The sequence below is a fragment of the Chiloscyllium punctatum genome, chromosome 3 (genome assembly GCF_047496795.1).
Source record: "Chiloscyllium punctatum isolate Juve2018m chromosome 3, sChiPun1.3, whole genome shotgun sequence".
Taxonomy (NCBI): Eukaryota; Metazoa; Chordata; class Chondrichthyes; order Orectolobiformes; family Hemiscylliidae; genus Chiloscyllium; species Chiloscyllium punctatum.
In genome coordinates, this window is record NC_092741.1 from 35057905 (window position 1) to 35084273 (window position 26369).

Sequence of the window (26369 nt, forward strand, 5' to 3'; positions counted from 1 at the left end):
GTGAGGCAGCAGTGCTAACCACTGTGCCAGCGTGATCTTATACACTCCTACAAGATAACCCCTCAGTCTCTTATGCTCTAAAGAAAAATGTTCTAGCTTGTCCAACCACAGACCATTGAGTCCTCAGACCATATAACTTGGACCATTAAGTCCTAGCAATATCCTTGTAAACTTCTTCTGCACTTTTCCAGTTTAATGATATCCTTCATATAACAAGGTGACTAAAACTGGACACACAATACACACAAGTGCAGACTTACCAACGTCCTGTACAACTACAACATAACTTCCCAATTCCTATACTCAATGGCCTGACTGATGAAGGCCAGTGTGCCAGAAGCCCTCTTCACTGCCCTGTCTACCTGTGACTTCACTTTTAGAGAATTGTACACCTGAACTCCAAGGTCCCTCTGTTCCACTACACTCCTTAAGGCCTAAACATTTACCATGAAACTCCGACCTTACTTTAACTTTCTAAACTGTAAGACTGCACACTTATCTATATTAAAATCTGTTTGCCATTTCTTGGCCCGCTTCCCCATCAAGATCCTGCTAAAATTTGATAACCTTCCACAATACCGCCTATTTTAGTGCCATCTGCAAACTTACTAATCATGCCTTGTATATTCTCATCCAAATCATCGTTATAGATAACAAACAGCAATGGGCCCGGCCTTCCAATAGTTGTCGCCTCCAGTCCAAGAACATTCCCCTCACTATTACCCTCCGCTTCCGACCATCAAGCCAATTGTGTATCCAATTTGCTAGCTCTCACTGGATTCCACGTGATCTCACCTTCTAGAGCAGCCTACCATATCAAAGACCTTACTCAAATCTACATAAACTACATCCATCGCCCTGCCCTCGTCAACCTTCCAGTCACACAGCCATAGAGATGTACAGCACAGAAACAGACCCTTCGGTCCAACCCGTCCATGCCGACCAGATATCCCAACTCAATCTAGTCCCACCTGCCAGCACCCGGCCCATATCCCTCCAAACCCTTCCTATTCATATACCCAAATGCCTTTTAATTGATGCAATTGTATCAGCCTCCACCACTTCCTCTGGAAGCTCATTCCATACACGTACCACCCTCTGCATGAAAAAGTTGCCCCTTAGGTCTCATATCTTTCCCCTCTCACCCTAAATCTATGCCCTCTAGTTCTGGACTCACTCATCCCACGGAAAAGACTTTGTCTATTTATCCTATCCATGCCCCTCAATGTTGTAAACCTTTATAACTTCACCCCTCAGCCTCTGACACTCCGGGGAAAACAGCCACAGCCAGTTCAGCCTCTCCCTATAGCTCAAATCCTCCAACCCTGGCAACATCCTTATAAATCTTTTCTGAACCCTTTCAAATTTCACAACATCTTTCCAACAGAAAGGAGACCAGAATTGCACGCAATATTCCAACGGTGGCCTAACCAATGACCTGTACAGCCGCAACATGACCTCCCAACTCCTGTACTCAATACTCTGACCAATAAAGGAAAGCATACCAAACACCTTCTTCACTATCCTACATACCTGCGACTCCACTTTCAAGGAGCTATGAACCTGCACTTCAAGGTCTCTTTGTTCAGCAACACTCCCTAGGACCTTACCATTAAGCGTATAAGTCCTGATAAGATTTGCTTTCCCAAAATGCAGCACCTCGCATTTATCTAGATTAAATGCCATCTGCCACTTCTCAGCCCATTGGCCCATCTGGTCCAGATCCCGTTGTAATCGGAGATAACCTTCTTCACTGTCCACTACACCAACTTTGGTGTCATCCGCAAACTTACTAACCGTACCTCTTATGCTTGCATCCAAATCATTTATGTAAATGACAAAAAGTAGAGGGCCCAGCACCGATCCTTGTGACATTCCACTGGTCACAGGCCTCCAGTCTGAAAAACAACCCTCCACCACCATCCTCTGTCTTCTACCTTTGAGCCAGTTCTGTATCCAAATGGTTAGTTCTCCCTGTATTCCACGAGATCTAACCTTGCTAACCAGTATCCCATGGGGAACCTTGTCGAACGCCTTACTGAAGTCCATATAGATCACATCTACCACTCTGCCCTCATCAATCCTCTTTGTTACTTCCTCAAAAACTCAATCAAGTATATTAAACATGATTTCTCACGCACAAAGCCATGTTGGCTATCATTAATCAGTCCTGCCTTTCCAAATACATGTACATCCTGTCCCTCAGGATTTCCTCCAACAACTTGCCCACCACTGACGTCAGGCTCACTGGTCTATAGTTCCCTGGCTTGTCCTTACCACCCTTCTCAAACAGTGGCACGTATGCCAACCTCCAGTCTTCCAGCACCTCACCTGTGACTATTAATGATACAAGTATCACAGCAAGAGGCCCAGCAATCACTTCTCTACCTACCCACTGAGTTTTAGGGTACACCTGATCAGGACCTGGGGATTTATCCACCTTTATGCGTTTCAAGACATCCAGCACTTCCTCCTCTGTAATATGGACATTTTTCAAGGTGTCACCATCTATTTCCCTATATTTTCTATTTTCCATATCCTTTTCCATAGTAAATACTGATGCAAAATACTGTCACCACATCAAAGAACTCAAACAAATTTGCAAGGTATGATCTCCCATGCATAAAGCCACGCTGGCTATTCCTAATCAAACCCTATCTTTCCAAATGCATGTACAGAGAAACCTAGATTATCCAAAAGACATGGGCGGGCAGCATTTTGTTCGGTTAATCAAATTCCAGATAATCAAATGCCAGATAACAGTGTAGCCAAGCTTTGGGACCTCATGATCTTGCCAAATAATTCTGTATTCAGATAATCGAATGCCAGATAATCGAGATCCTCTGTATATCTTGTCTCTCAGAATCTTCTCAAGTAACTTACATACTGATCTACAGCTCCCAGGTTTTTCTTTGCAGCCCTTCTTGAATAATGGCACAATATTTGCCACCCTCTGGTCTTCTGGGACCTCACCCATGGCTAACGACAATGTAAAAATATCAGCCAGGGTCCCTGTAATTTCTTCTACAGTGTCTTGCAATGTCCTTGGATATATCTGGTCAGACCAGGAGATCTATCTATCTTCACAAATTCTAATATATTCTACACCTCATCTATTGTGATATTTACTGTCTCCAAGATACGACCACTAACTTCCCCAAGTTGCCAAATCTTCACGTCTTTCTCCACAGTAAACAGAGAAGAAATATTCATTGAGACCTCACCCATCTCCTGCGGTTCTACACATTCATGTCCAGTTTGGTCCTTGAGGGGTCCTATTCTCTCTCTCTAGTTATTCTTTTTCCTTTAACATACTTAAAGAACTTCTTTGGATTCACCTTAATCAAAGGAAAATAAATCATTTACAAATGGGAAGACTATTATGGTTGGACAGAGACCCCAGTACAAGATCCAGCAAAAGGAATCAGAAGTACAATACCTGTACTAAAGAACTTCTTGATGCACTGCTGGACATTTAATCACACAACGTTTTCACAACTTCCAGGCAGCCGAATTATGATGATGCATTATCCCTCAAATTTTGCAGCAAAAAATATTTAGGACTGAATACTGCATGATATAAAATGGTCTAATCTTAATTTCTACTGCGTGATTTGTGTGGTCATGTTCCATTTAAAAAGGTGGTTGAATATTCTGGTAACATAACTGTAGTTAGAATAATAGAATCATAAAGTGCAGAATAGGCCCTTTAGTCCATTGAGTCTGTACTGCCAAAAATATACCACTATCTTCCCTACTCCCACACCCCCCATATTAGGCCCATAACTTTGAATGTTATAGCACTTCAAGTGCTCATCCACATACTTTTCATGGCTGTCAGGTTTTGCTGAGTCAACTACTCTCCCAGTTGTACACACTGACACTCCTAGCATCCTCTGGATGAAAAGATTTTCTCTCAAATCCTGTCTAAATCACCTGCCTTTCACTTGAAGATTTTGCTCTCCTGTTATTGTTCCTTCCACGAAGGGAAACAGTTGCTTTCTGTTCATCCCATCCATGTCACTCAAACTTATATACTTCTTTCAGATCCCCCGCAACCTTTTCTGCTCCAAAGAAAATAGACCAAGCTTATTCAGCCTCTCTTCATAGTGAAAGTGCTCCATTCCTGGCAACATCCTGGTGAATCCCCTTTGCATCTCACGATAATAGTTCACTCTGAAACAGCAAGCTTCCTTGTCACAGGACGATGTCTATTCACCACTATAAAACCATTGAAACAGAGGAAAAAGTACTGGAAAGGTTCGTATCAGCAGAGGATTGAAGAAACAAATCACTTGCACAACATTGTGACTTTGAAATACAAGCTATTAAGAACTTCCATGTAAATACAGGAAGGTAGTTTCTCGCCTCCTACACCTTCTCCTTCAGAAGAAAAGAAAGACTTTTACTTAAATGGAGAGAGACTTCAAAAATGCAGTGCAGAGGGATCTGGGTGTTTTTGTACATGGGACACAAAGTTAGCACACATGTGCAGCAATTAATTAAGGCCCAAATGGAAATCTGACTTTTATTATTAGGGGGCTGGAATGTAAAAAAATATGAAAATCTGGTTATAACTGTACGGGGTGTTGGTGAGGCTACACCTGGAATACTACATGTAGTTTTGGGTCACATATTTAATAAAAGATGTATTGGTTTTGGAGACTGTTAAAAAGAAATTCACTAGGCTGAATCCTGGGATGCAAGGGTTATCTTTATCAAGAATAGCTTAACAGTTTAGGCCTTTATTTATTAGGGTTTAGAAGAATAAGGGGTGATCTTATTGAAGCATTCAAGATTCTGGGCTGGCTTGACAGATGTTGAGAAGATGTTTCCATTAATGGTGGAATGTCAAATTAGGGGACAGAGTTACAAAATAAGGAGATACTCATTTATAATGGAAGTGCAAAGGAATTTCTTCTCCCAAAGGATAGTGAACAACTGTAATTCCTTATCCCAGACAGGACAATGGCCAAATCATTTAAATGTTTTAAAAAAGGATGCAGACGGATTTTTGAAATATCAGGGAGTTTACAGCTTTGAGGAGTTGATATGAAAGAGGAGTTGTGGCTCTTTGCATGATCTTATTGAACAGCAGCAGGCTTGAAATGCTGCCAAATAGCCTACTCTTGTTCCTATTTATTATCTTCTTATATTCTTATTTGACACGCAGAGTCAAAGAAATGGGAAAGAAAGAAAACTGGAACAAAAGATTTCACACACCATAAACAAAGCCTTCTTTACCTGATGTCAAATTTGCGATGTCCTGGTTCTAAAAGTAAAGGTTTCTCGAGGTATTTCTGAATCACATGAACTTGACCTTGATTATCAATGTAATCCATCAATTCATTAGCGTCAGAGGAAATAAAAATTCCAGTACCTGTAAGAGATAGCAATGTACAAATTCAATTAGAAACATATGCTGAATGTAGAGTCAGGATGTTGCAATTAAGTAAAGAAAGTGGTTTAATTATTTAGATCTTCGATAATGACCCTCTGATCATTCAAGACACTTCATGTGCAAGTAAGTGCACACATGATACACAACTTGTACAAAGTCAGACTGTGCCTCCAGTTGAATATCTCTTCTAACGACCCTTATAACAATGCAGCATTCCATCAGTGATATAATCTGGACTGACACCACAGTGTATGTTAAAACTGGAGATGTCCCATAGCTACACTGAGTGAATAGAATGATGCATTACTTCGTCATTACATGCTTTTTATGAGAAACAGGGTAAGGGGAAGACCTACTATAACTTGACATGTATTATCTTAAATAAAACACATACACAAGATAGCAAGATGCTTCAGTGGTACGTTGAAATACCACTAAATCGTTCAATTGTATTCCAACTCAAAAAGTCTACAGTTAAAATAGAAGATAAAACCCTGAAGGCTAAGTATTTAACTACACTTATTTAAAATGCAAGCGCTATACAAGTCAGAGTTTCATAGTCAGATGCAATTAGCTAACCTCATCTATAATTAGACCTGGTACATCAGGACCTGGTAGAGGGAAATATCGATCACAGTCTTATCCTTGATCAACAATTAGAGACTCTTACTCATTACTGCATTACTGTGAATGCTGAACAACATTTGTAAAAGACCTTCCAGAAAATAAAACAGAAGTCCCAAGTCACTTCACAGTTGGAGGTCAAGCCTAAGGACAAACAGAATGCAGCAAAAAGCAATAAGCAATGTTAAATGTGAAACATTTTTGAAGGCAGTGATGTAGTCAGCAAGACTGCAGACAGAATTCTATAGAGAGGGAAAATGGGACACTATATTAAAGAGAGGAGAAAGGACAATGGAAAAGGGTTTGGGAAGAAGAGGATCCAAGCAGGGAGTGTGATACTTGAATCAAAACATTTAAATCAATTTCTTACCATAGTACAACTACAACAGAGTTTTGCATATTACCTGCTGCACAGCCTTGCTCTTTCAGGATGCTTTAATATCCACTAGCCTTCTTAGTGAGAGGCTTCGAGTACAGGAGCAGGGATGCCTTGCTGAAATCATACAAGGACTTGGTAAGGCCAAACTGGAGTACCGTGGGCAGTTTTGGTCTCCTTATCAGAGGAAGGATGTTCTGGCTATGGAGAGAGGTTTTCCCAGACTGATTCCTGGGATGACATTTAATAACAGACTAGATAAGTTAGGATTATATTCACTCGAGTTTAGAAGAATGAAAGGGATCATATAGAAACCTATAAAATCAGAAAAGACCAGATGGTAAACACAGGATGATCCTGATGACTGGGGAGTCTAGAACTAGAGATCATAGTTTAAGTAATATATGATAGGCCTTTTAGGACTGAGATGAGGAAAACAAATTTTCACTCAGAGGGTGATGAGCCTGTGGAATTCATGCCACAAAGTAATTGAGGCTAAAACATTGAATATTTCAAAAGGAGATAGATATAGTTCCTAAGGTTAGAGGGATCAAAGGGTTTGGGGAAAGAATGAGAACACAGTACTATCAGCCATGATCATATTGAATAGCAGAGCAGGCTTGAATAGCCAAATGATCTACTCCTGCTCCTAGTTTCAATATTTCATTACCTGGTGGGCAGCCAGCCACATTTAACAACTCCTGGCCATCTCACAGCAAAACCAGCAACAGAGAGCAAGGGACTTCTGGGTTCCCCAGGAACATAGTCCCCTGTAATAGGAAATCATTGCAAGTTGATGAGCAAAGAAGCATCTTAAATCAGGAACTAGGGTGGACCTGGCAGGATCAAAGTGGTGAATGGCTTGTGAACAAGCTTGATTACACAGTCATACAGCATGGAAACACACCCTTCAGTCCAACTTGTCCATGCTGACGATTCCCAAACTAAACTAGTTCCACTTATCCACATTTGACCCACATCCCTCTAAATGTTTCCTATTCATGCAGCTTTCCAAATGCCTTTTAAGTGTTGTAACTGTACTTATATCTACCACTTCTTCTGGCAGTTCATTCCACATACAAACCACCCTCTGTTATGGCAGATTTGCTCGAGAGATTCAGGGCTTCTCCTGATTCACAAGCAATAGTATCAAAAGCACTTACCTTTCACACATTTGAAGAATTAGCATGCAGGTATCAAAAGGTAATTCATACCTTTAGCACCTGCTGAAGATTTAGCTATCCACACGTTGCTTTCTCCATTTTCCCTTCTCTTGTGGTAGGATGCCAAAAATGCTTCCCGATCGTCTGTCCTCACGTTGTTTCTTTGTGCTTTAATGCCATTTTTCACAGGTATCAGCGTAGTGTGGAGACCCATGGGATAGATCACATAAGATTCTGGAAACCAGGTGCACGATTCCATCAGTTCTGGGATTGTCTTGATGAGTCTAATTTAGAAGGAGTATGACACTTGATTTGAAAAGCAAACCACAAACAAAAGTAAACTTCCCTTTAAACAAAGAAAAGTTACAGCACAGGAGCAGGCCCTTCCATCCTCCAAGCCTACGCCGATCCAGATCTTCTCTCTAAACCTGTTGCTTATTCTCCAAGGATCTGTATGCCTCTGCTCCCTGTCCATTCATGTATCTGTCTAGATACATCTTAAATGATGCTATCATGCCGTCCTCTACCACCTCCGCTGGCAACGCATTCCAGGTACCCACCACCTCTATGTAAAGAACTTTTCCCCTCTCACCTTGAACTTGTGACCCCTAGTAATTGAGTTCCCCACTCCCAGGGGAAAAAAACCTTCTTGCTATACACCCTGTCTATACCTCATGATTTTGTAGACCTCAATCAGGTCTCCACTCAGCCTGTCTTTCTAATGAAAATAATCTTAAAATATACTCAACTCCTTTTCATAGCTAGTGTCTTCCATACCAGGCAACATCCTGGTGAACCCCCTCTGCACTCTCTCCAAAGCATCCACATCCTGCTGGAAATGTGGCAACCAGAACTGCACACAGTTATCCAAATGTAGCCAAACAAAGTCCTATACAACTGTAACATGACCTACCAACTCATACTCAATACCGCACCGTGGGCACAGTGGTTAGCACTGCTGCCTCACAGCGCCAGAGACCTGGGTTCAATTCCCGCCTCAGGCGACTCTCTGTGTGGAGTTTGCACATTCTCCCAGTGTCTGCGTGGGTTTCCTCCGGGTGCTCCGGTTTCCTCCCACAGTCCAAAGATGTGCAGGTCAGGTGAACTGGCCACGCTAAATTGCCCATAGTGTTAGGTAAGGGGTAGATGTATGGGTGGGTTGCGCTTCGGCAGGGCGGTGTGGACTTGTTGGGCCGAAGGGCCTGTTTCCACACTAAGTAATCTAATCTAATCTAAACCGCGTCCGATGAAGGAAAGTATGACATATGCCTACTTGACCACTATCAAACTGTGTTGCCACCTTCAAGATACAATGGACCTTAACACCCAGATCTCTCTGTACATCAATTTTCCCAGGGCTTTTCCTTTATCATATAGTTCGTTCTTGAATTAGATCTTCCAAAATGCATCATCTCGCATTTGCCCGGATTGAACTCCGCCATTTCTCCACCAAACTCTCCAACTTATCTGTATTCTGGTGCATTACCTGACAGCCCCCTTCACTATCAGCAACTCCACCAATCTTAGGTGTCAACTGCAAGCTTGCTAATGATCATCGTTACCTTCGAGATCATTAATGTATATCACAAACAACAATGGCCCCAGCACAGATCCCTGTGGAACACTACTGGTCACAGTTCTCCATTTTAAGAAACTCCCTTCCACTACTACTATGTCTCCTGCTGCCCAGCCAGTTCTCTATCCATCTAGATAGTACATGCTTGACCCCATGCAATTTCACTTTCTTCATCAGCTTACCATAGGGAACCTTTTCAAATGCCTTACTGAAGAAGTCTATATATACACATCTACAGCCCTTCCCTCAATCAACTTTGTCACTTCCTCAAAGAATTCTATTAAGTTGGTAAGACATTACCTTCCCTGCAGAAAACCATGCTGCCTATCACTGATAAGCCCATTTTCTTCCAAATGTAAATAAGATCCTATCCCTCAGTATCTTCTCCAGCAGCTTCTCTACCGCTGATGTCAGGTTCACCAGTCTATAATTACCTGGATTATCCTTGCTATCCTTAAACAAGGGGACAGAATTAGCAATTCCTCAGTCCTCCGGAAACTCACCCATGTTCAAGGATGCTGCAAAGGCCCCAGTACTTCCTCTCTCGCTTCAGTCACCACCTGGAACCTTGTCCACCTTAATGCCTTTTAGAATACCCAACATTTCCTCCCTCCTTATGCTGACTTGACCTATCCCTAACCTCAACATCTGTCATGTCCCTCTCCTCGGTGAGTACTGACACAAAGTACTCAGTAAGAATCTCACCCATTTTCTCTAACTTCACCATAACTTTCCTCCTTTGTTCTCTAGTTACAATATATAAATAAATAAAAGGCTTTGCGATTTTCCTGAACCCTGGTTTGTTAAAGAGATCTCATGACCCCTTTTAGAATTCTTGTTTCAGATTAGTCCTACTTTCCCAAAATTCTTCCAAAGCTTTGTCTGTTTTCAGTCACCAGACCTTATGTACGCTTCCTTTTTCCTCTTAGCTAGTCTCACAATTTCACCTGTCATCCATGGTTCTCTAATGCTGCCATTTCTATCCCTCATTTTCACAGGGACATGTCTGTTCTGCACTCTCATCAACTTCACTTTAAAAGCCTCCCACATATCAAATGTGGATTTACTCTCAAACAGCTGCTCCCAATCCACATTCCATATCTCCTGCCGAATTTTGCTATAGTTGGCCTTCCCCCAATTTAGCATTCTTCATTTAGAACCACTCTCATCTCTGTCCATGAGCATTCTAAAACTTATGTAATCCCCTAATGAAACTTCAACCACCTGGCCAAGCTCATTCCCCAACATCAGGTCCTGTATATGCCCCCTTACTGAGTTGGACTACTTACATCTTGCTCTACAAAACTGTCCTGGGTGCTCCTTACAAATTCAGCTCCATCTACACCTCTAACACTAAGTGAATCCCAGTCAATGTTGAGAAAATTAAAATCTTCCAATACCACCACCCTATTACTCCTATTATCTTTACATAAATGATCTACAGATTTGTACCTCTATCTCACACTCACTGTGGCAAAGCCTGTAGTACAGCTCCAACATTGTTACCACACCCTTCCTATTTTGAGCTCTGCCCATATTACCCCACTGTTCGAGTCCTCCACAGTGCCCTCCTTCAGTACAGCTGTGATATCCTCTGACCAGTAATGCAAATCCTCCTCCACCCCTTTTACCTCCCACTCTATCCTCCCTGAAGCATCTATATTCTGGGATATTCAGTTGCTAATCTTGTCCTTCCCTCAACCAAGTCTCAGTAATAGCAATAACATCATACTCCCAGGTGGTATTCCAAACCCTAAGTTCACCTGCCTTATCTACTACATTTCTCACATTAAAACAAATGCACCACAGATGACCTGTCCCTTCGCATTCATCATCTGCTTCCTGGTAAAAACAATGACTGCAGATGCTGGAAACCAGATTCTGGATTAGTGGTGCTGGAAGAGCACAGCAGTTCAGGCAGCATTCAAGGAGCAGCAAAATCGACATTTCGGGCAAAAGTCCTTCATCCTGCCTACTCTTCCCCTTAGTCACACTGACTTCATTATCTAGTTCCTTTAGTTACTACCTCTTTCCTGTCCACTAACCACCTCGTTTGGTTCCCATCCCCTTGCCACATTAGTTTATACCCTCCCCAACAGCATTAGCAAAAGCACCCCATAGGATATTGGTTCCAGTCCTGCCCAGGTGTAGATGGTCCAATTTGTAACAGTCCCACCTTCCTCAGAACCGATCCAAATGTCCCAAAAATCAGAACCCCTCCCTCCTGCATCATCTCTCATCTACTCAATTCATCCTGCCTATCCTTTCATTCCTACTCTTACTAGAATGTGGTACTGGTAGCAATCCTGGAGATTACTATCTCTGAGGTCCTACTTTTTAAACTTGGCTCCTAACTCCCTAAATTCTGCTTGTAAGACCTCATCCCACTTATTACCTAGGTCATTAGTGCCTATATGCACCACGACAGCTGGCTGTTCACACCCCTCCTTCGGAATGTTCTGCAGCCAATCAGAGACATCCCTGACCCATGCACCTGGGAGGCAACATACCACTCAGGATCTCATTTTTGACCACAGAACCACCTATCTATTCCCTTACAATTGAATCCCCTATGACTACAGCCTTTCCATCTTTTCCCACCCTTCTGTACAGCAGAGCCAGCCACAGTGCCATGAACCTAGCTACTGCTGCCTTCCCCCTGGTGAGCCATCCCCCCCCCCGCCCCCAACAGTATCTAAAACTGTATACCTGCTTTGGACGGAGATGACTGCAAGTGACACCTGCACAGCCTTCCTGCTCTCTCTGCTGTTTGGTCACCCATTCCCTTTCTCCCTCAGCAATCCTAATCTTCAGTAGCACACTTAGCGAATTGGTCATAATCATGGCCTCCTCAGCAACTCGGATGCTCCAAAGTGAGTCCATCTGCAGCTCCAGAGTATTCATGTGATCTAACAAGAGTTGCAGCTGGACATTTTCTGCATGTGAAGGAGCCAGGGACATCAGCCACGTCCCCGAGCTCCCACATTGAGCAAGAGGAGCATAACGAGTATAAAATTGAAACTTTCAACAAACCCTTGCGCACAAACACAAACAAACTCGTAACAGTCAAAAACAAAACTGTCTTTATTCAATATATTAATTCATGTCAACTGGTGCTTCCTTACAGATGCGTTTGCATGCTTTACGAGCAATAATGATTTTGATACTTACCTCCCTTCCTTTTGAAAAAGGTGAGATGATGTACATTTTGGAAATTAAAAACCACTGTTTTTAATTTAAGAAACTCTGAAGATATGTTACCTATTGTGTGCAAACTCGAGAGTTCATGGCCCTGGAAAAGCAACCAAAAGTACAGAACTCAAATTCCACCGTGAGAAGGTGCAGGACAGAACTCAATAAATTTGGTGTTTTGTGAACTAATATCAAAAAAATGACCAAAGAAGATGTCAAAAATTATCTGACTGATGCAATAAAATTCATCTCAAAGAAATGCACCATCCTAGTAAATCTAGTCCACACATCATTCCAGTCCTCAATTAACGATTGAGTCTTAGGGTGGCACAGCGGCTACTTCTGCTGCCTCACAACACCAAACCCTGGGGTTCGATTCTAGCCTTGGGTGACTATGTGAAGCTTGCACATTCTCCCTAGGTGAATTAGCCATGGTAAATGCCAAGTTACAGGGATAGGGGACGGGCCTGGATTTGGGTGGGATGCTCTTTGGTGGGCCAGTAAAGATCTTGATGGGTCAAATGGCAGCACGGTGGCACAGTGGTTAGCACTGCTGCCTCACAGAGACCCAGGTTCAATTCCCGCTTCAGTAGTCTGACTGTGTGGAGTGTGCACATTCTCCCCCTGTCTGCGAAGGTTTCCTCTGGGTGCTCCGGTTTCCTCCCACAGTCCAAAATGTGCAGGTTAGGTGAATTGGCCATGCTAACTTGCCCGTAGTGTTAGGTGAAGGGGTAAATGTAGGGAAATGGGTCTGGGTGGGTTGCGCTTCAGCAGGTTGGTGTGGATTTGTTGGACTGAAGTGCCTGTTTCCACACTAATCTAAAATGGCCTTTTTCTGCACTATAGGAATTCTATGATTCTAAACATGTCTGAAGTTGTCTTCAAAGATGTCCCACTACTACCTCTTTTAACCATGCAAGTATATGTCCTCATAGAAGAATACAGAGGGACACATACACACAAAAAGCTTTCCAACATTCACTGGATAGCACCCAGGTGAAGGAATACGGTCCCACAGCCACATGGGCAATTATAACAAATTCACAGTTGTTCGAGCTAACACAGCACAAAACAAATACAATACAGACCATAAAGGACACAGTCATGTTCATATTGGAGGATGCAGTGAACAGGGTCACTGGGGTGGGCAAAAGTAAAACATTAAACACTACGGCAAGAACAGAGGTCTCAACATTTATGTTCTTATAATTAGGTTTTTGTGCACAGTACCAAAACAACTCAAAGTCACAAATGCTACGTTCCTATGACTAGAATGAAGTATTTCTCCTCATCCTTTGTGCTGCCTGCAGTCTTGGACTGCAACCATTCTCATCCAACATCTTTTCACTGTCATGCAGCTGGGTTGGAATGCACTTTCCTGGTTAAATTCTGATCTAATCACAGTCAAAGACTCACAGGTAATGACTTATTTTTCTGCTCCTGTACCAGTACCTCTGGTGTCCTCCTATTTCTCATCTAAAATGTTGCTCCTTCGAGATGTCGTCCAAATAAAACTTCAGTTTTCACATGTATGCTGGTGAGGCACAGATCTACCACACCACCACCTCTCTCAACAGTTGCCCTGTTGCTGCGTTATTTGCAACCAGTGTCATTATTGATCCCAAGGTGAGCTTCCAAACCCACATTCACACTACCATCAAAAATGTTTTTTTCCTTATCTCCATAATATCAATTGAAGTAATCCCTGGCCCAACCTCATCCAGGTCTCTGTTAGCCCAGACTTGATTATTCCAATACACTCCCGATTGGTGTCTCACATTCCACCCTACATTAAATTGAGTTCATCCAAAATTTTACAGTCCATCTTCTTACTTGCATCAAGTCCCGTTCTCCTATTGCCCTTTGCTTACTGACCTACATCGGCTCCCAGTCAAATAATACTTAAAATTCCCAATCTTATTTTGAAATTCACCCATGGTCTTAACTTCCCCCATTTTTGCCTTGTCCTCCAGCTCCAAAAGATATCTGTGCTCATCTAATTCTGGCCTCGAGTATCCTTAATTTTAACTGCTTTTGCCTTCATGTGCACTGGCCCCAAGCCTTAGAATTCCTTTGAACTTTTGTAACTCTGCACCCCACTGTCCTCCTTCAAGATGTGCCTTATAAACTTCCTCTTTGATCTGTATCTTTCCCAGTTATCGCTTACATGGCTGAGTGGTTAATTTTGCTTCATAAGCACTTGAAAAGTGGCCTGTGATGTTTCATTAAATTAAGAGTGCTACATATTGTTCTTAAATTACTGGCCAGGTTCCATTATACACTTCATATGGCAAAAAGCTTGCAAAGCTAAACAAGACAAAGAACTACAAATGACTTATTACAGATCTTCAAAGGCCTTTATGCCAACAGCTCCAGTAGTACTCATGATCAGTCTAACAATATCCTCAGCTCTTGAAAAAGATTTGTAAACAGGAAAAGGCATTGTACATTATGGAGTTGCTCTGAACATTATTAAATTGGTGTTTCACAAAATGAATGCATCAATTACATCTGCTGAGTTGACTTGAGTTACGGGATCGTCAAAACAACTAGGTAACTTATTTTTAAATTTTAAACAACAGACAAAAAGTACCTTTCAAATTGATGAACAACTTTCCTAAAATAGAAGAAATGTAAAATTCTACATGCATCGGGACATTCACCACTAGCCACTGTTAACACTGCTGACCTTATAGAGTCAAAGTCATAGAGATGTACCCCAGGAAAAAGACTTTGCCTATTTACCCTATCTATGCCCCTCATGATTTTGAAAATCTTTATAAATTCACCCCTTAGCCTCAGACACTCCAAGGAAAACAGTCCCAACCTGTTCAGTGTCTCCCTGGAGCTCAAATCCTCCAACCCTGGCAACATCCTTGTAAATCTTTTCTGCAAAATGTCCAGATTACAGAGGAGGAATTGCTGGATGTCTTGAAACGGTTAAAGGTGGATAAATCCCCAGGACTTGATCAGGCGTACCCAAGAACTCTGTGGGAAGCTAGAGAAGTGATTGCTGCGCCTCTTGCTGAGATATTTCTACCATCGATCGTCACAGGTGAGATGCTGGAAGACTGGAGGGTGGCAAATGTGGTGCCACTGTTTAAGAAGGACAGTAAAGACAAGCCAGGGATCTATAGACCCGGTGAGCCTGACCTCGGTGGTGGGCAAGCTGTCGGAGGAAATCGTGAGGGACAGGATGTACATGTATTTGAAAAGGCAAGGACTGATTCGGGACAGTCAACATGGCTTTGTACATGGGAAATCATGTCTCACAAACTTGATTGAGTTTTTTGAAGTAACAAAGAAGATTGATGAGGGCAGAGCAGTAGAGGTGATCTATATGGACTTCGGTAAGGCGTTCAACAAGGTTCCCCATGGGAGACTGATTAGCAAGGTTAGATCTCATGGAATACAGGGAGAACTAGCCATTTGGATACAGAACTGGCTCAAAGGTAGGAGACAGAGGGTGATGGTTGAGAGTTGTTTTTCAGACTGGAGGCCTGTGACCAGTGGAGTGTCACAAGGATCGGTGCTGGGCCCTCTACTTTTTGTCATTTACATAAATGATTTGGATGCAAGCATAAGAGGTACAGTTAGTAAGTTTGCAGATGACACCAAAATTGGAGGTGTAGTGGACAGCGAAGAGGATTACCTCAGATTACAACAGGATCTGGACCAGACAGGCTAATTGGCTGAAAAGTAGCAGATGGAGTTTAATTCAGATAAATGCGAGGTGCTGCATTTTGGGAAAGCAAATCTTAGCAGGACTGATACACATAATGGTAAGGTCCTAGGGAGTGTTGCTGAACAAAGACCTTGGAGTGCAGTTTCACAGCTCCTTGAAAATGGAGTCGCAGGTAGATAGGACAGTGAAGGCGGCATTTGGTATGCTTTCCTTTATTGGTCAGAGTATTGAGTACAGGAGTTGGGAGGTCGTTTTGCAGTTGTACAAACATTGGTTAGGCTACTGTTGGAATATTGCATGCAGTTCTGGTCTCCTTCCCATCGGAAAGATGTTGTGAAACTTGAAAGGGTTCAGAAAAGATTTACAAGGATGTTGCCAGGGTTGGAGGATCTAAGCTATAGGGAGAGGCTGAACAGACTGGGGCTGTTTTCCCTGGAGCGTTGGAGGCTGAGGGGTGACCTTATAGAGGTTTGCAAAATTATGAGGGGCATGGATAGGATAAATAGACAAAGTCATTTCCCTGGGGTCGGGGAGTCCAGAACTAGAGGGCATAGGTTTAGGATGAGAGGGGAAAGATATAAAAGAAACCCAAGGGGCAACCTTTTCACGCAGAGGGTGGTACATGTATGGAATGAGCTGCCAGATGATGTGGTAGAGGCTGGTACAATTGCAACATTTAAGAGGCATTTGGATGGGTATATGAATAGGAAGGCTTTGAAGGGATATGGGCCGGGCGCTGGCAGGTGGGACGAGATTGGTTTGGGATATCTGGTCGGTATGGACGGGTTGGACCGAAGGGTCTGTTTCCATGCTGTAACATCTCTATGAACCCTTTTAAGCTTCACAACATCTTTCTGATAGGAAGGAGACCAATTTTGTTTCCATCTTATTCACTGATAGGATATGGTTATGATTGCCTTTGAGAAGTTGGCGGTCAGCTTCTTGAACCACTGCAGTCTATGTACTTTTGGGAGATTCATAATGCCACTAACCTAGAAGCTATATACAACACAATCATAGGGTGAAACTAGAATCAACAATGTTGACAAACGTTTTTGTTAAAACGTGGAGGAAGCAGAGTGGCAAAGGTACAGAATGTACTGTTGGTGGGAAACTTCAATGTTCACCACCACTGCTCCAGCACGATTGATCGAGTTGGTCGGGGCTGAAAGGACAAACCTGCTGGACTGGGTCTGCGGCAGATGGTGAGGGAACCAAGAGGGGAAAACATACATGACCACATCCTTGCCAAGCTGTTTGCCATAAACACGTGTGTAAACATGAATATTCACACAGACTACCTTATGCTATGCGTAATGGGACAGACTTCAAACAGACCCAGTAACTCAAGACTGGCCATCCATGAGGCGCTGTGAGCCATCAACAAACAGCAGAATCAAAAGCAATCTTAACCTCATTGCCCAGCATATCTCCATTCTACCATTACCATCAAGTCAGGGGACCAGCCCTGGAACAGTGAAGAATACAGGAGAATGTGCCAGGAACACCAGCAGCACACATGCCAAAAAAAAAGGTGTCAACTTGGTAAAGCTACAAAAATGGACTATTTGCATCTCAAACAGCATAAGGAGCAAGTCGTCGACAGAAATAAGCAATTTCACAACGAACTGATCAGATCTAAGCTCCACAGTGCTGCTACATACAGTTGCGAATTGAGGAGGACAATTAAACAATTCAATGGAGGTAGTTTCATACATATCACATCTTTAACGATGAGGGAGCTCAGCACATCAGTGCAAGAGATAAAGCTAAAGCATTCACAATAATCTTCAGCCAGAAGCACCGAGTGGATAATCCAGCTTGGCCCCATCCCCAGCATCACAGGTACCAATCTTCAGCCAATTCTATTCACTCCCCTTAATATCAAGAAAATGTTGAATGCCCTGGATACTGCAAAAACCATGGGTCCTGACAACATTCTGGCAATGGTACTAATGACTTGTGCACCAGGAATTGCTGCAGACCCATCACGTTCCTACATTGTTCCAATATAGCAACAACACTGGTGTCTACCCCACCACGAGAAAGTTCCCCAGGTATGCCCTGTACACAAAAAGCAGGGCAAACCTAACCCGGTCAATTACTGCCCCATCAGGCTACTCTTCTTCATCAGTGCTATCAAACAGGACCTGCTCAATGATACCACTAGGCTCCTGACCTCATTACAGCATTAGTACAAACGTGAACAGAAGAACTGAAACCCAAGCCACATTTCAGGGAGTGTGGCAACAAGGAGCCCTAGCAAAACTGGAATCAATGGAAATCACGGGAAAACTCTCCGCTGATTAGAGTCATACGCACATAGAAAGTTGGTGGTTGCTGGTCAATCATCTCAGCAGGAGTTCATCAGGGTACTGTCCTAAGTCCAGCTATCTTCAACGGCTTCATCAACAACCTTCCCTTCAAAAGTGGGAATATTTGCTGCTGACTGCTCAATCTTCAGCATCATTCCCAACTCCTCAGATACTAAAGTAGTCAATGTCCAAATAGGGCAAGGCCTGGGCGATATCCAGGCTTGGGCTGAAAAGTGCGAATTAACATTTGCACAAATACCAGGCAATGACCATTTCCAGCGACACAGGCTAGCCATTAGTCCTCGATAGTCAATGCAATACCATCACTGAATTCCACAACATCAACATTTTGGAGGTTACTATTGACCAGAACTGAACTGGACTAGCCATATACATACAATGCCAACAACAGCATTTCAGATGCAAGGAACCCAGCAATGAGTAACTCACCCAGACTTCCCAAAGTCTGTCTACCATCAACAAGGCACAAGTCAGGAACAATATTGCCTGTAAGCTACATCCACTCCAACATTCCGTGCAAGGTGATCAGCATCCTGATGCAAATTACAGCAGGAAGTCTCTGCCATGCTCAGACCACAGAGGACTGCAGAGAAGAAAGAAAATTAGAGGGAATGCTGGTCAGGAATATAATAGAAAACTCCCCATTTGCCAGGATGAGTGCAGCTTCAATATTCAAGAAGCTTAACACTATTGAGGACAAAGCAACCCACTTGACTGACACCGCATCCACAAACATCCATCCCTTCCACTCCTTGACACAGTAGCAGCTGCGTGTATTATCTACAAGGTGCACTATATAAACTCACTGAAGTACCTAAGACAGCACCTTTCAAAACAATGACCACTTCAATCTCGAAGGACAAGGGCAATAGATAGATGGGAATATCACCACTTGCAAGTTCCCTACCAAAACCCCACTCACCATTCTGACTAGAAAACTTAATGTCATTCCTTCACTGCTGCAGGGTCAAAATCCTGGAACTCCCACTATCCCCCCCTCCCCCCCACCAACACAACATTCTGGAAATAGTAGGTCTATCTACAGCACATGGACTGCAATGGTTCAAGAAAGTAGTTCGTGATCACCTTCTCAAGGGCAACTAGGGTTAGGCAACAAATGTTGGACCAGCCGTGATGCCACATGCCATTAGCAATTAAAATAAAATTTTCATCAATGCCCTCCACTCTACAAATGAAGTATACACTCAATAAATGTTTCAAGAGTGTTCTGTAAATTGTGTACACAGTACAGTAGTTTTATTTAAATCTAGCAATGTACTTACTTGACTAATGAAGCCTTGCGGCACAGTTTGTCAGCACCCCTGTAATAGTTTACAAGCTGTGCAAGTCCTGGTTCATGACCTGCGAATAAGCAAAGGCACTATTATTAGAATGTGTATAGTTGCACTTGGCGACACACAAAACTCAGAACTCATGTTTACTTAAAAGAGACCATTTTGGATCTGTTGTTCAATGTGAAACACGTCTTTGTATGACGTTAAAATCAACAAAGCTAGGAAGCTGCACTCTCATTTTCAGCTCACTATCCCAAACTAAGCACGGATGGAGCCAAATAGAAAGCAGGAATCATCAGTAGGGTTTCATCTGGAGGCTCACTGAAGATGTTGCCTAGTATGGTGACGAAATGTCTGCAAATGAACCTTGCAGCTCAGTGAGCAAACCTACATCCACATTTAACAACCTCAGGACATCCCAAAAAAATTCACTGCCAATGAAGTTTTTAAAAAATGGCTCTATATTAATATAGGAGGCCTGGCAACTGTATCACTGTTTGGGAGACCTTGCTGTAGACATTGTAATATGATAAGGTGATCTGTTGTTTCTAATATTGATTGAGAGATAAGTTGTTGTTCAAAGATAGGACAGAACTTTCTGTTATACTTTGAGTAGTACCCTGGGGCTTTTGTATTCAACTGAGCCTGTAGGCTGGGCCCCAGTTTAATATTTTCAATATCTATATTATATTTTATGATCTCATTCACACACATACAAAGTGTTATACTTAGAAAGTACTGCACTGACTTAAATTAGACCTCCTTTCTTGATTTAATGGTTAGAAATAGTTTGCACTATGCATCCCAAGTTATAACAGAAATGTCAAGATTGCCATAGTCAAGAACGAGATGACTCCAAAGGGTTATTGCAGAGCACACAATGTTTCAGGAGGGGTCAGACCCAGGGTGGAAACTGTACAGCTATAATCTATTCACCAGACATTTGGCGAATCTATGCTATCTGAAAAGAAATCTTAATTCAAAAGATAGGAGACATTCTTTTCTTAAATGATTTTCTTCTAGCTTTGGAGAAAGAAAATTTAAAATGAGAAATTCCAGGTTATAGGGGTGGATTTGGGCCTTACTTGAAATCCTATCAAAAGAATGACTTAAGACAGCTATAAAACGACGATAAGAGCAGAGGTACGCCATTCTGCCCATCAAGGGAAAAACAATGACTGCAGATGCTGGAAACCAGATTTTGGATTAGTGGTGCTGGAAGAGCACAGCAGTTCATCACCTGTTCTATGCAGCCAACAAAGTGTTCGACGTCACGGCGTGTATTAAATTCATTGATGCGTGGACAAGGGGGATGAAGGTGAGTCCTTTGCTGAGAACTGAACGTTCGTCCTCAGTGAGGGGAAGGTCTGGAGGGATGGTGAAAACTCGACAGGACTGGGAGCTGGGATCTGGTGTGGGTGTGGAGCTGGGAGTGGGGGTGGAGCCAGTAACTGGAGTGGCTACATAGAACAGTCGATCTTCCGTAATTACACCGGCACCACTCCCCACTTCTTCCTCCGCTACATTGATGACTGCATTGGCGCCACCTCGTGCTCCCGCGAGGAGGTTGAGCAATTCATCAACTTCACCAACACATTCCACCCTGACCTTAAATTTACCTGGACCATCTCTGACACCTCCCTCAACTTCCTGGACCTCTCCATCTCCATTAATGACGACCAACTTGACACTGACATTTTTTACAAACCCACTGACTCCCATAGCTACCTGGATTACACCTCTTCCCACCCTACCTCTTGCAAAAATGCCATCCCGTATTCCCAATTCCTCCGCCTCATCTGCTCCCAGGAGGACCAGTTCCACCACAGAACACACCAGATGGCCTCCTTCTTTAGAGACCGCAATTTCCCTTCCCACGTGGTTAAAGAAGCCCTCCAACGCATCTCGTCCACATCCCGCACCTCCGCCCTCTGACCCCACCCCTCCAACCGTAACAAGGATAGAACGCCCCTGGTGCTCACCTTCCACCCTTCACATAAACCAAATCATCCGCCGACATTTCCGCCACCTCCAAAAAGACCCCACCACCAGGGATATATTTCCCTCCCCACCCCTTTCCACCTTCCGCAAAGACCGTTCCCTCCATGACTACCTGGTCAGGTCCACACCCCCTTACAGCCCACCCTTCCATCCTGGCACCTTCCACTGCCACCGCAGGAACTGTAAAACCTGCGCCCACACCTCCTCCCTCACCTCTATCCAAGGTCCTAAAGGAGCCTTCCACATCCAAAGTTTTACCTGCACATCCACTAATATCATTTATTGTATCCGTTGCTCCCGATGCGGTCTCCTCTACATTGGGGAGACTGGACACCTCCTAGCTGAGCGCTTTAGGGAACATCTCCGGGACACCTGCACCAATCAACCACACCACCCTGTGGCCCAACATTTCAACTCCCCCTCCCACTCCCACTCTGCTGAGGACATGGAGGTCCTGGGCCTCCTTCACTGCTGCTCCCTCACCACCAGACGCCTGGAGGAAGAACACCTCATCTTCCGCCTCAGAACACTTCAACCCCAGGGCATCAATGTGGACTTCAACAGTTTCCTCATTTCCCCTTCCCCCACCTCACCCCAGTTCCAAACTTCCAGCTCAGCACTGTCCCCATGACTTGTCCTACCTGCCTATCTTTTCCACCTATCCACTCCACCCTCCTCCCTGACCTATCACATTCATCCCCTCCCCCACTCACCTATTGTACTCCATGCTACTTTCTCCCCACCCCCACCCCCCTCTAGCTTATCTCTCCACACTTCAGGCTGTCTGCCTTTATTCCTGAAGGGCTTTTGCCCGAAACGTCGATTTTGCTGCTCCTCGGATGCTGCCTGAACTGCTGTGCTCTTCCAGCACCACTAATCCAAATTCTGCCCATCAAGTCTATGCCCATTCAATGAGGTCATGACTGATCTGATAATCAACTTCCCTTTCCTGCCTTTTACTCATAACCCTGGATTCCCTTACTGATTAAAAATCTCTCTCATCCTTGAATATACTTAATGACCCAGTCTCAACAGTACTCAGTGGTAAAGAATTCCAGAGTCACAACCCTCAGAAGAAATTCCTCCACATCTGTTTTAAATGTGCAATCCCTATTCTAACAATATGCCCTCTAGTACTGGACTCTCCAATAAGGGGAAACAACCTTCCAGTATCTACTCTGTCAAGTCATCTAAGAACCTTGTATGCTTCAATAAGGTCAGCTCTCTTTCTTATGTATTTCAAGAAGTACAGGCCCAGCCTATCCAACTCCTTCTCAGTCACTCGCTCCATATTTGCTTTAAGCATAGTGAACCTTCTCTGGTTACCTCCAATGCTAGTATATTGCTCCTCTGATAAAGGGTCAAAAACTGTTCATAGTATTCCAGCAGTTGTCTGACCAGTGCCATATACACTTTTGGAAAAAGTCTCCCACTTTTAGAACTTTATTCCCTTTGAACTAAAGGCCATTCCATTTGCTTTCACTATTACCTGCTGAACTTGGATGCTAACTAGTGATTCATGGATGAGAACTTTCAAATCGCTGTTCTGTAAATTTCTGCAGTCTTTCCCCATTTTAATAATATGCAACTCTTCTATTCTTTCTGCCACGGTGAAAATCTTAATTTCCCCACATTACAGACCGCCTGCCTGTTTTGTGCCCATTCACTTGACTGGTCTATAACCACCTACAGGCTTTGCATCATCCTCATTACTTACCTTCCCATCTATTTGTGTGTCATCCACAAACTTGGCTATAGTATATTCAATTTCCTCAAAAAGTCATAAACATATTGTAAATAACTGTTACCCCAGCATTGATTCCTTGGCACTCCGATAGTGAAAGGGTGTCAACCTGAACATGCCCTCCTTATCCTAATTCTGCCTTCTAATATTTAGCCGATCCTCTATCCATGCTAATATACTACCTCCATCAATGGCTCTTCCGTTAAGTTGTCAAATATGTAGTACCTTATAAAGAATGTTCTGAAAATCTAAATTATAATCCATCCACTGCTTCCCTTTTATCTATCCTGTTTGCTGTTTCCCCACAGAATATCAGTAAATTTATCAGGTATGATTTTTCCCTTCATGAAGCCATGCTGACTCAGCTTGATCATTGTTAAAATGCTCTGCTATTACATCTTTCATTATAACCTCGAGTTTTCCCAATACAGATGGTAAGCTACTTACATGCAGTAAAGCTTGGGTTGCTGACCCATTCTGTCAATGCTGTATTAGTCAACTGATAGAAAGAATATAACCACACCCTTCAGTTCTTTTTTACTTCCTTGGATGAGCAACTTTCTTCTCTCCCACCCTTTCCACTACAGAGTTGACACCAGAAATTGCTCAGGAGATGAAAATCCAAGTCCTATCGTTCCAAATTGAGTGCAATGCAACATCAGTTGTCTGCCCCACCCAGTCGAGTAAAATGAGACTTTGTCAGTACTGTTGCCTAGTCACCAATCACCAATAAAGAATCTGATGTCACTGAGTCTGCAGAGCACAGCTACACTAACATAACATTTATGGGAAAATGCTGGACAGCCCTGACCAGCATCTTGGTGCACTGCGATTTACACATTGCAATATTTAAACATCCGCAAATACCAATCCACATGCAGTAGGACAAAAAATAAAAAGAGGTTACTGAAACTGTCTGCAAGAGAAATGACAAATAACTACACACAGACCCTCCCAATTTTCCAGCATCTCAGACAGAAGCACACATTCTGCATTATGTATCTGCTGGGCTATCTTGTGTTTTACAGTGCAAGTATGAATGCTCATTGTGCCTATTCGAAGAATGTAGTCCATCTTTCTCTGATATTTGCAGCTTTTTATAATAAAACTTTCATTTCTCACAACTCTGTTAGGTTTAATTTCTCAATTACACAATCCATAATCAAAACTCAAGACCTTGTAAACATGAACTTGTGAAAACTAAAAATGAAATATGCTATTTAGTGGGGGCAAGGGGTGTCAAAACAAAGCAGCACACCAGCCTTCTATAAACTTGTGGTGATGTCGCTTTAGGTGGTCTGAATATACATGTTCTGGAAAGGGATAATTTTACCAATTGAACCTGTCATTTAATAGTGGAAGGGGATATTGTGTCACTGCAAAAGCCTGAATGCACCAAAGAGGATACATGAAGAGCTGACACTTGAGCACAGCACTGACATGTAAGTTTACCTGCTCATCCCTACACCCAGTGAGTGTCAAAGCTTTCAGCAAGGAGACAAAAAAATGGTCAAAAGGGCAAATAAAACATGGGTAATGCTCAAAGTGCTAATACATTTTTAGACAGAAAGATGTTGCTTGAAATTAGCGTTTCTGATAGCCCATGAAGCAACAGTTCAAGAAGTATCAAAGCATTATTTACTGCAATTGTACAGCAGAGATAGAGTTAAGAACAATTGTAAAACTGTTCCAAATTGTTTTCAGATTTTTAAAGTACAAGAAGAAATCTGACTTTTCTTCCAAGGTAAATCAAATAAAATATTTTACTAGATGTTTCAGGAAAAAAAACGCAGGGCCAGACAATTTATTATCTGAAAGCATGACATTTGGTGCAATGAGGGTTTAAATCCCCTGGGTTGGATACAATGTATTGAATATATCGAATAAACATTAAGGCCACCTCACGGAGATGTGCTGGAGATAGCAGGACACCGCCCAGATCTGCAGTGCAAACCTGCACTGGTCTCGAGATAACAAATCACAAGTCCCTTCATTTTAAAAACAAAGCACCTCTTTTTTTAAAATATATATATATTTCCAAACAGTCTAAACGGAAAGATGCCCCCGCATCCACTTTCGTGAGCAAGTCTTACCCAGGGTACCAAAAGGCAGCTTGTTCCTCTCCCCCAGCATCAGGTTGAACCTGGGGTTGTCCCTCTTGAGTCTTCGCCATTGTCCCGTGGAGATGAGCACTTTGCCCACTTCTGCATAGATGGAGCTGTTCCGATCCCGGACAACAAAGGTGTACATAATAGGCACAGGGAAAGAGACAGGGCACTTGCACAACCTGACACCCCTCTCACACCGGGCATTAAACTAGTTAACCCCCGCTAAGCAGTGACCCTCTGTCGGGCACCGTCGCCCGGTGGCCCTGAGGTCAGAGGCACTCCCCTTGCGGCACCAGTGCACCCCCAAGCTGCGGGTGGTGAACCCCTTGGGTTCGGGGACGGACGCGCCGGGCTGGGGCAGTGGGAGGAGTAGCTCCGATTCCTCCGGGGGAGGGGAGGGGTGGTCTTCTCTTTAGTCTGTTTACACCTCTTTGTTCGCTGAGCTACGGCCTACTCTCGAACACTCAGCCCCGGCACGTTCGCGTCGGCCGTGCGCCAGCAACCGCTGGGCCCATTCCTCCACGGCTGGGACACTTGTTTCTGACCCGACTTGGTTCAGGCGAACGCCTCTGCTTCCACTTTTTCTCTTCCTCCCGATTTCATTCTTCTCGAAGCAGCTGATGCCTCGGATCGACGTGAGTGGGAGGGAAGAGGTGCGGCCACGGCCCAGCGCCCCTGGCATTCTGGGAATTGTAGTTTTATCGTCCCATATGAACAGAAACTACAACTCCCAGAATCCAACAGCGTCTGGATTTTTCTTGGAAGGAGCGGATTATGTTCAAGTTTATGTTAAAATCCGCACCATAACAGGTTATACTCCAACAGGTTCATTTGGGAGTACTGGCTTTCGGAGCACAGCTCCTTCATC

General features: G+C 43.3%; 1 protein-coding gene across 2 annotated transcripts in view; it reads right to left on the reverse strand.

The window, feature by feature from the left end:
* Nucleotides 1-26165, reverse strand: part of ttl (tubulin tyrosine ligase) — a 45844-nt gene extending 19679 nt beyond the window's left edge. For both annotated transcript variants that reach the window (XR_011953358.1, XM_072551393.1), the window contains exons 1-4: nucleotides 25487-26165; nucleotides 19637-19715; nucleotides 7616-7848; nucleotides 5245-5380 (exon numbers count right to left, since the gene is read on the reverse strand). Coding sequence is in view for 1 of the 2 variants with exons in the window: in XM_072551393.1 (XP_072407494.1) it covers nucleotides 5245-5380; nucleotides 7616-7848; nucleotides 19637-19715; nucleotides 25487-25643 (605 nt within the window). In the remaining variant the exon portion in view is untranslated. The remainder of the gene's footprint in view (nucleotides 1-5244; nucleotides 5381-7615; nucleotides 7849-19636; nucleotides 19716-25486) is intronic.
* Nucleotides 26166-26369: the final 204 nt, after the last annotated feature.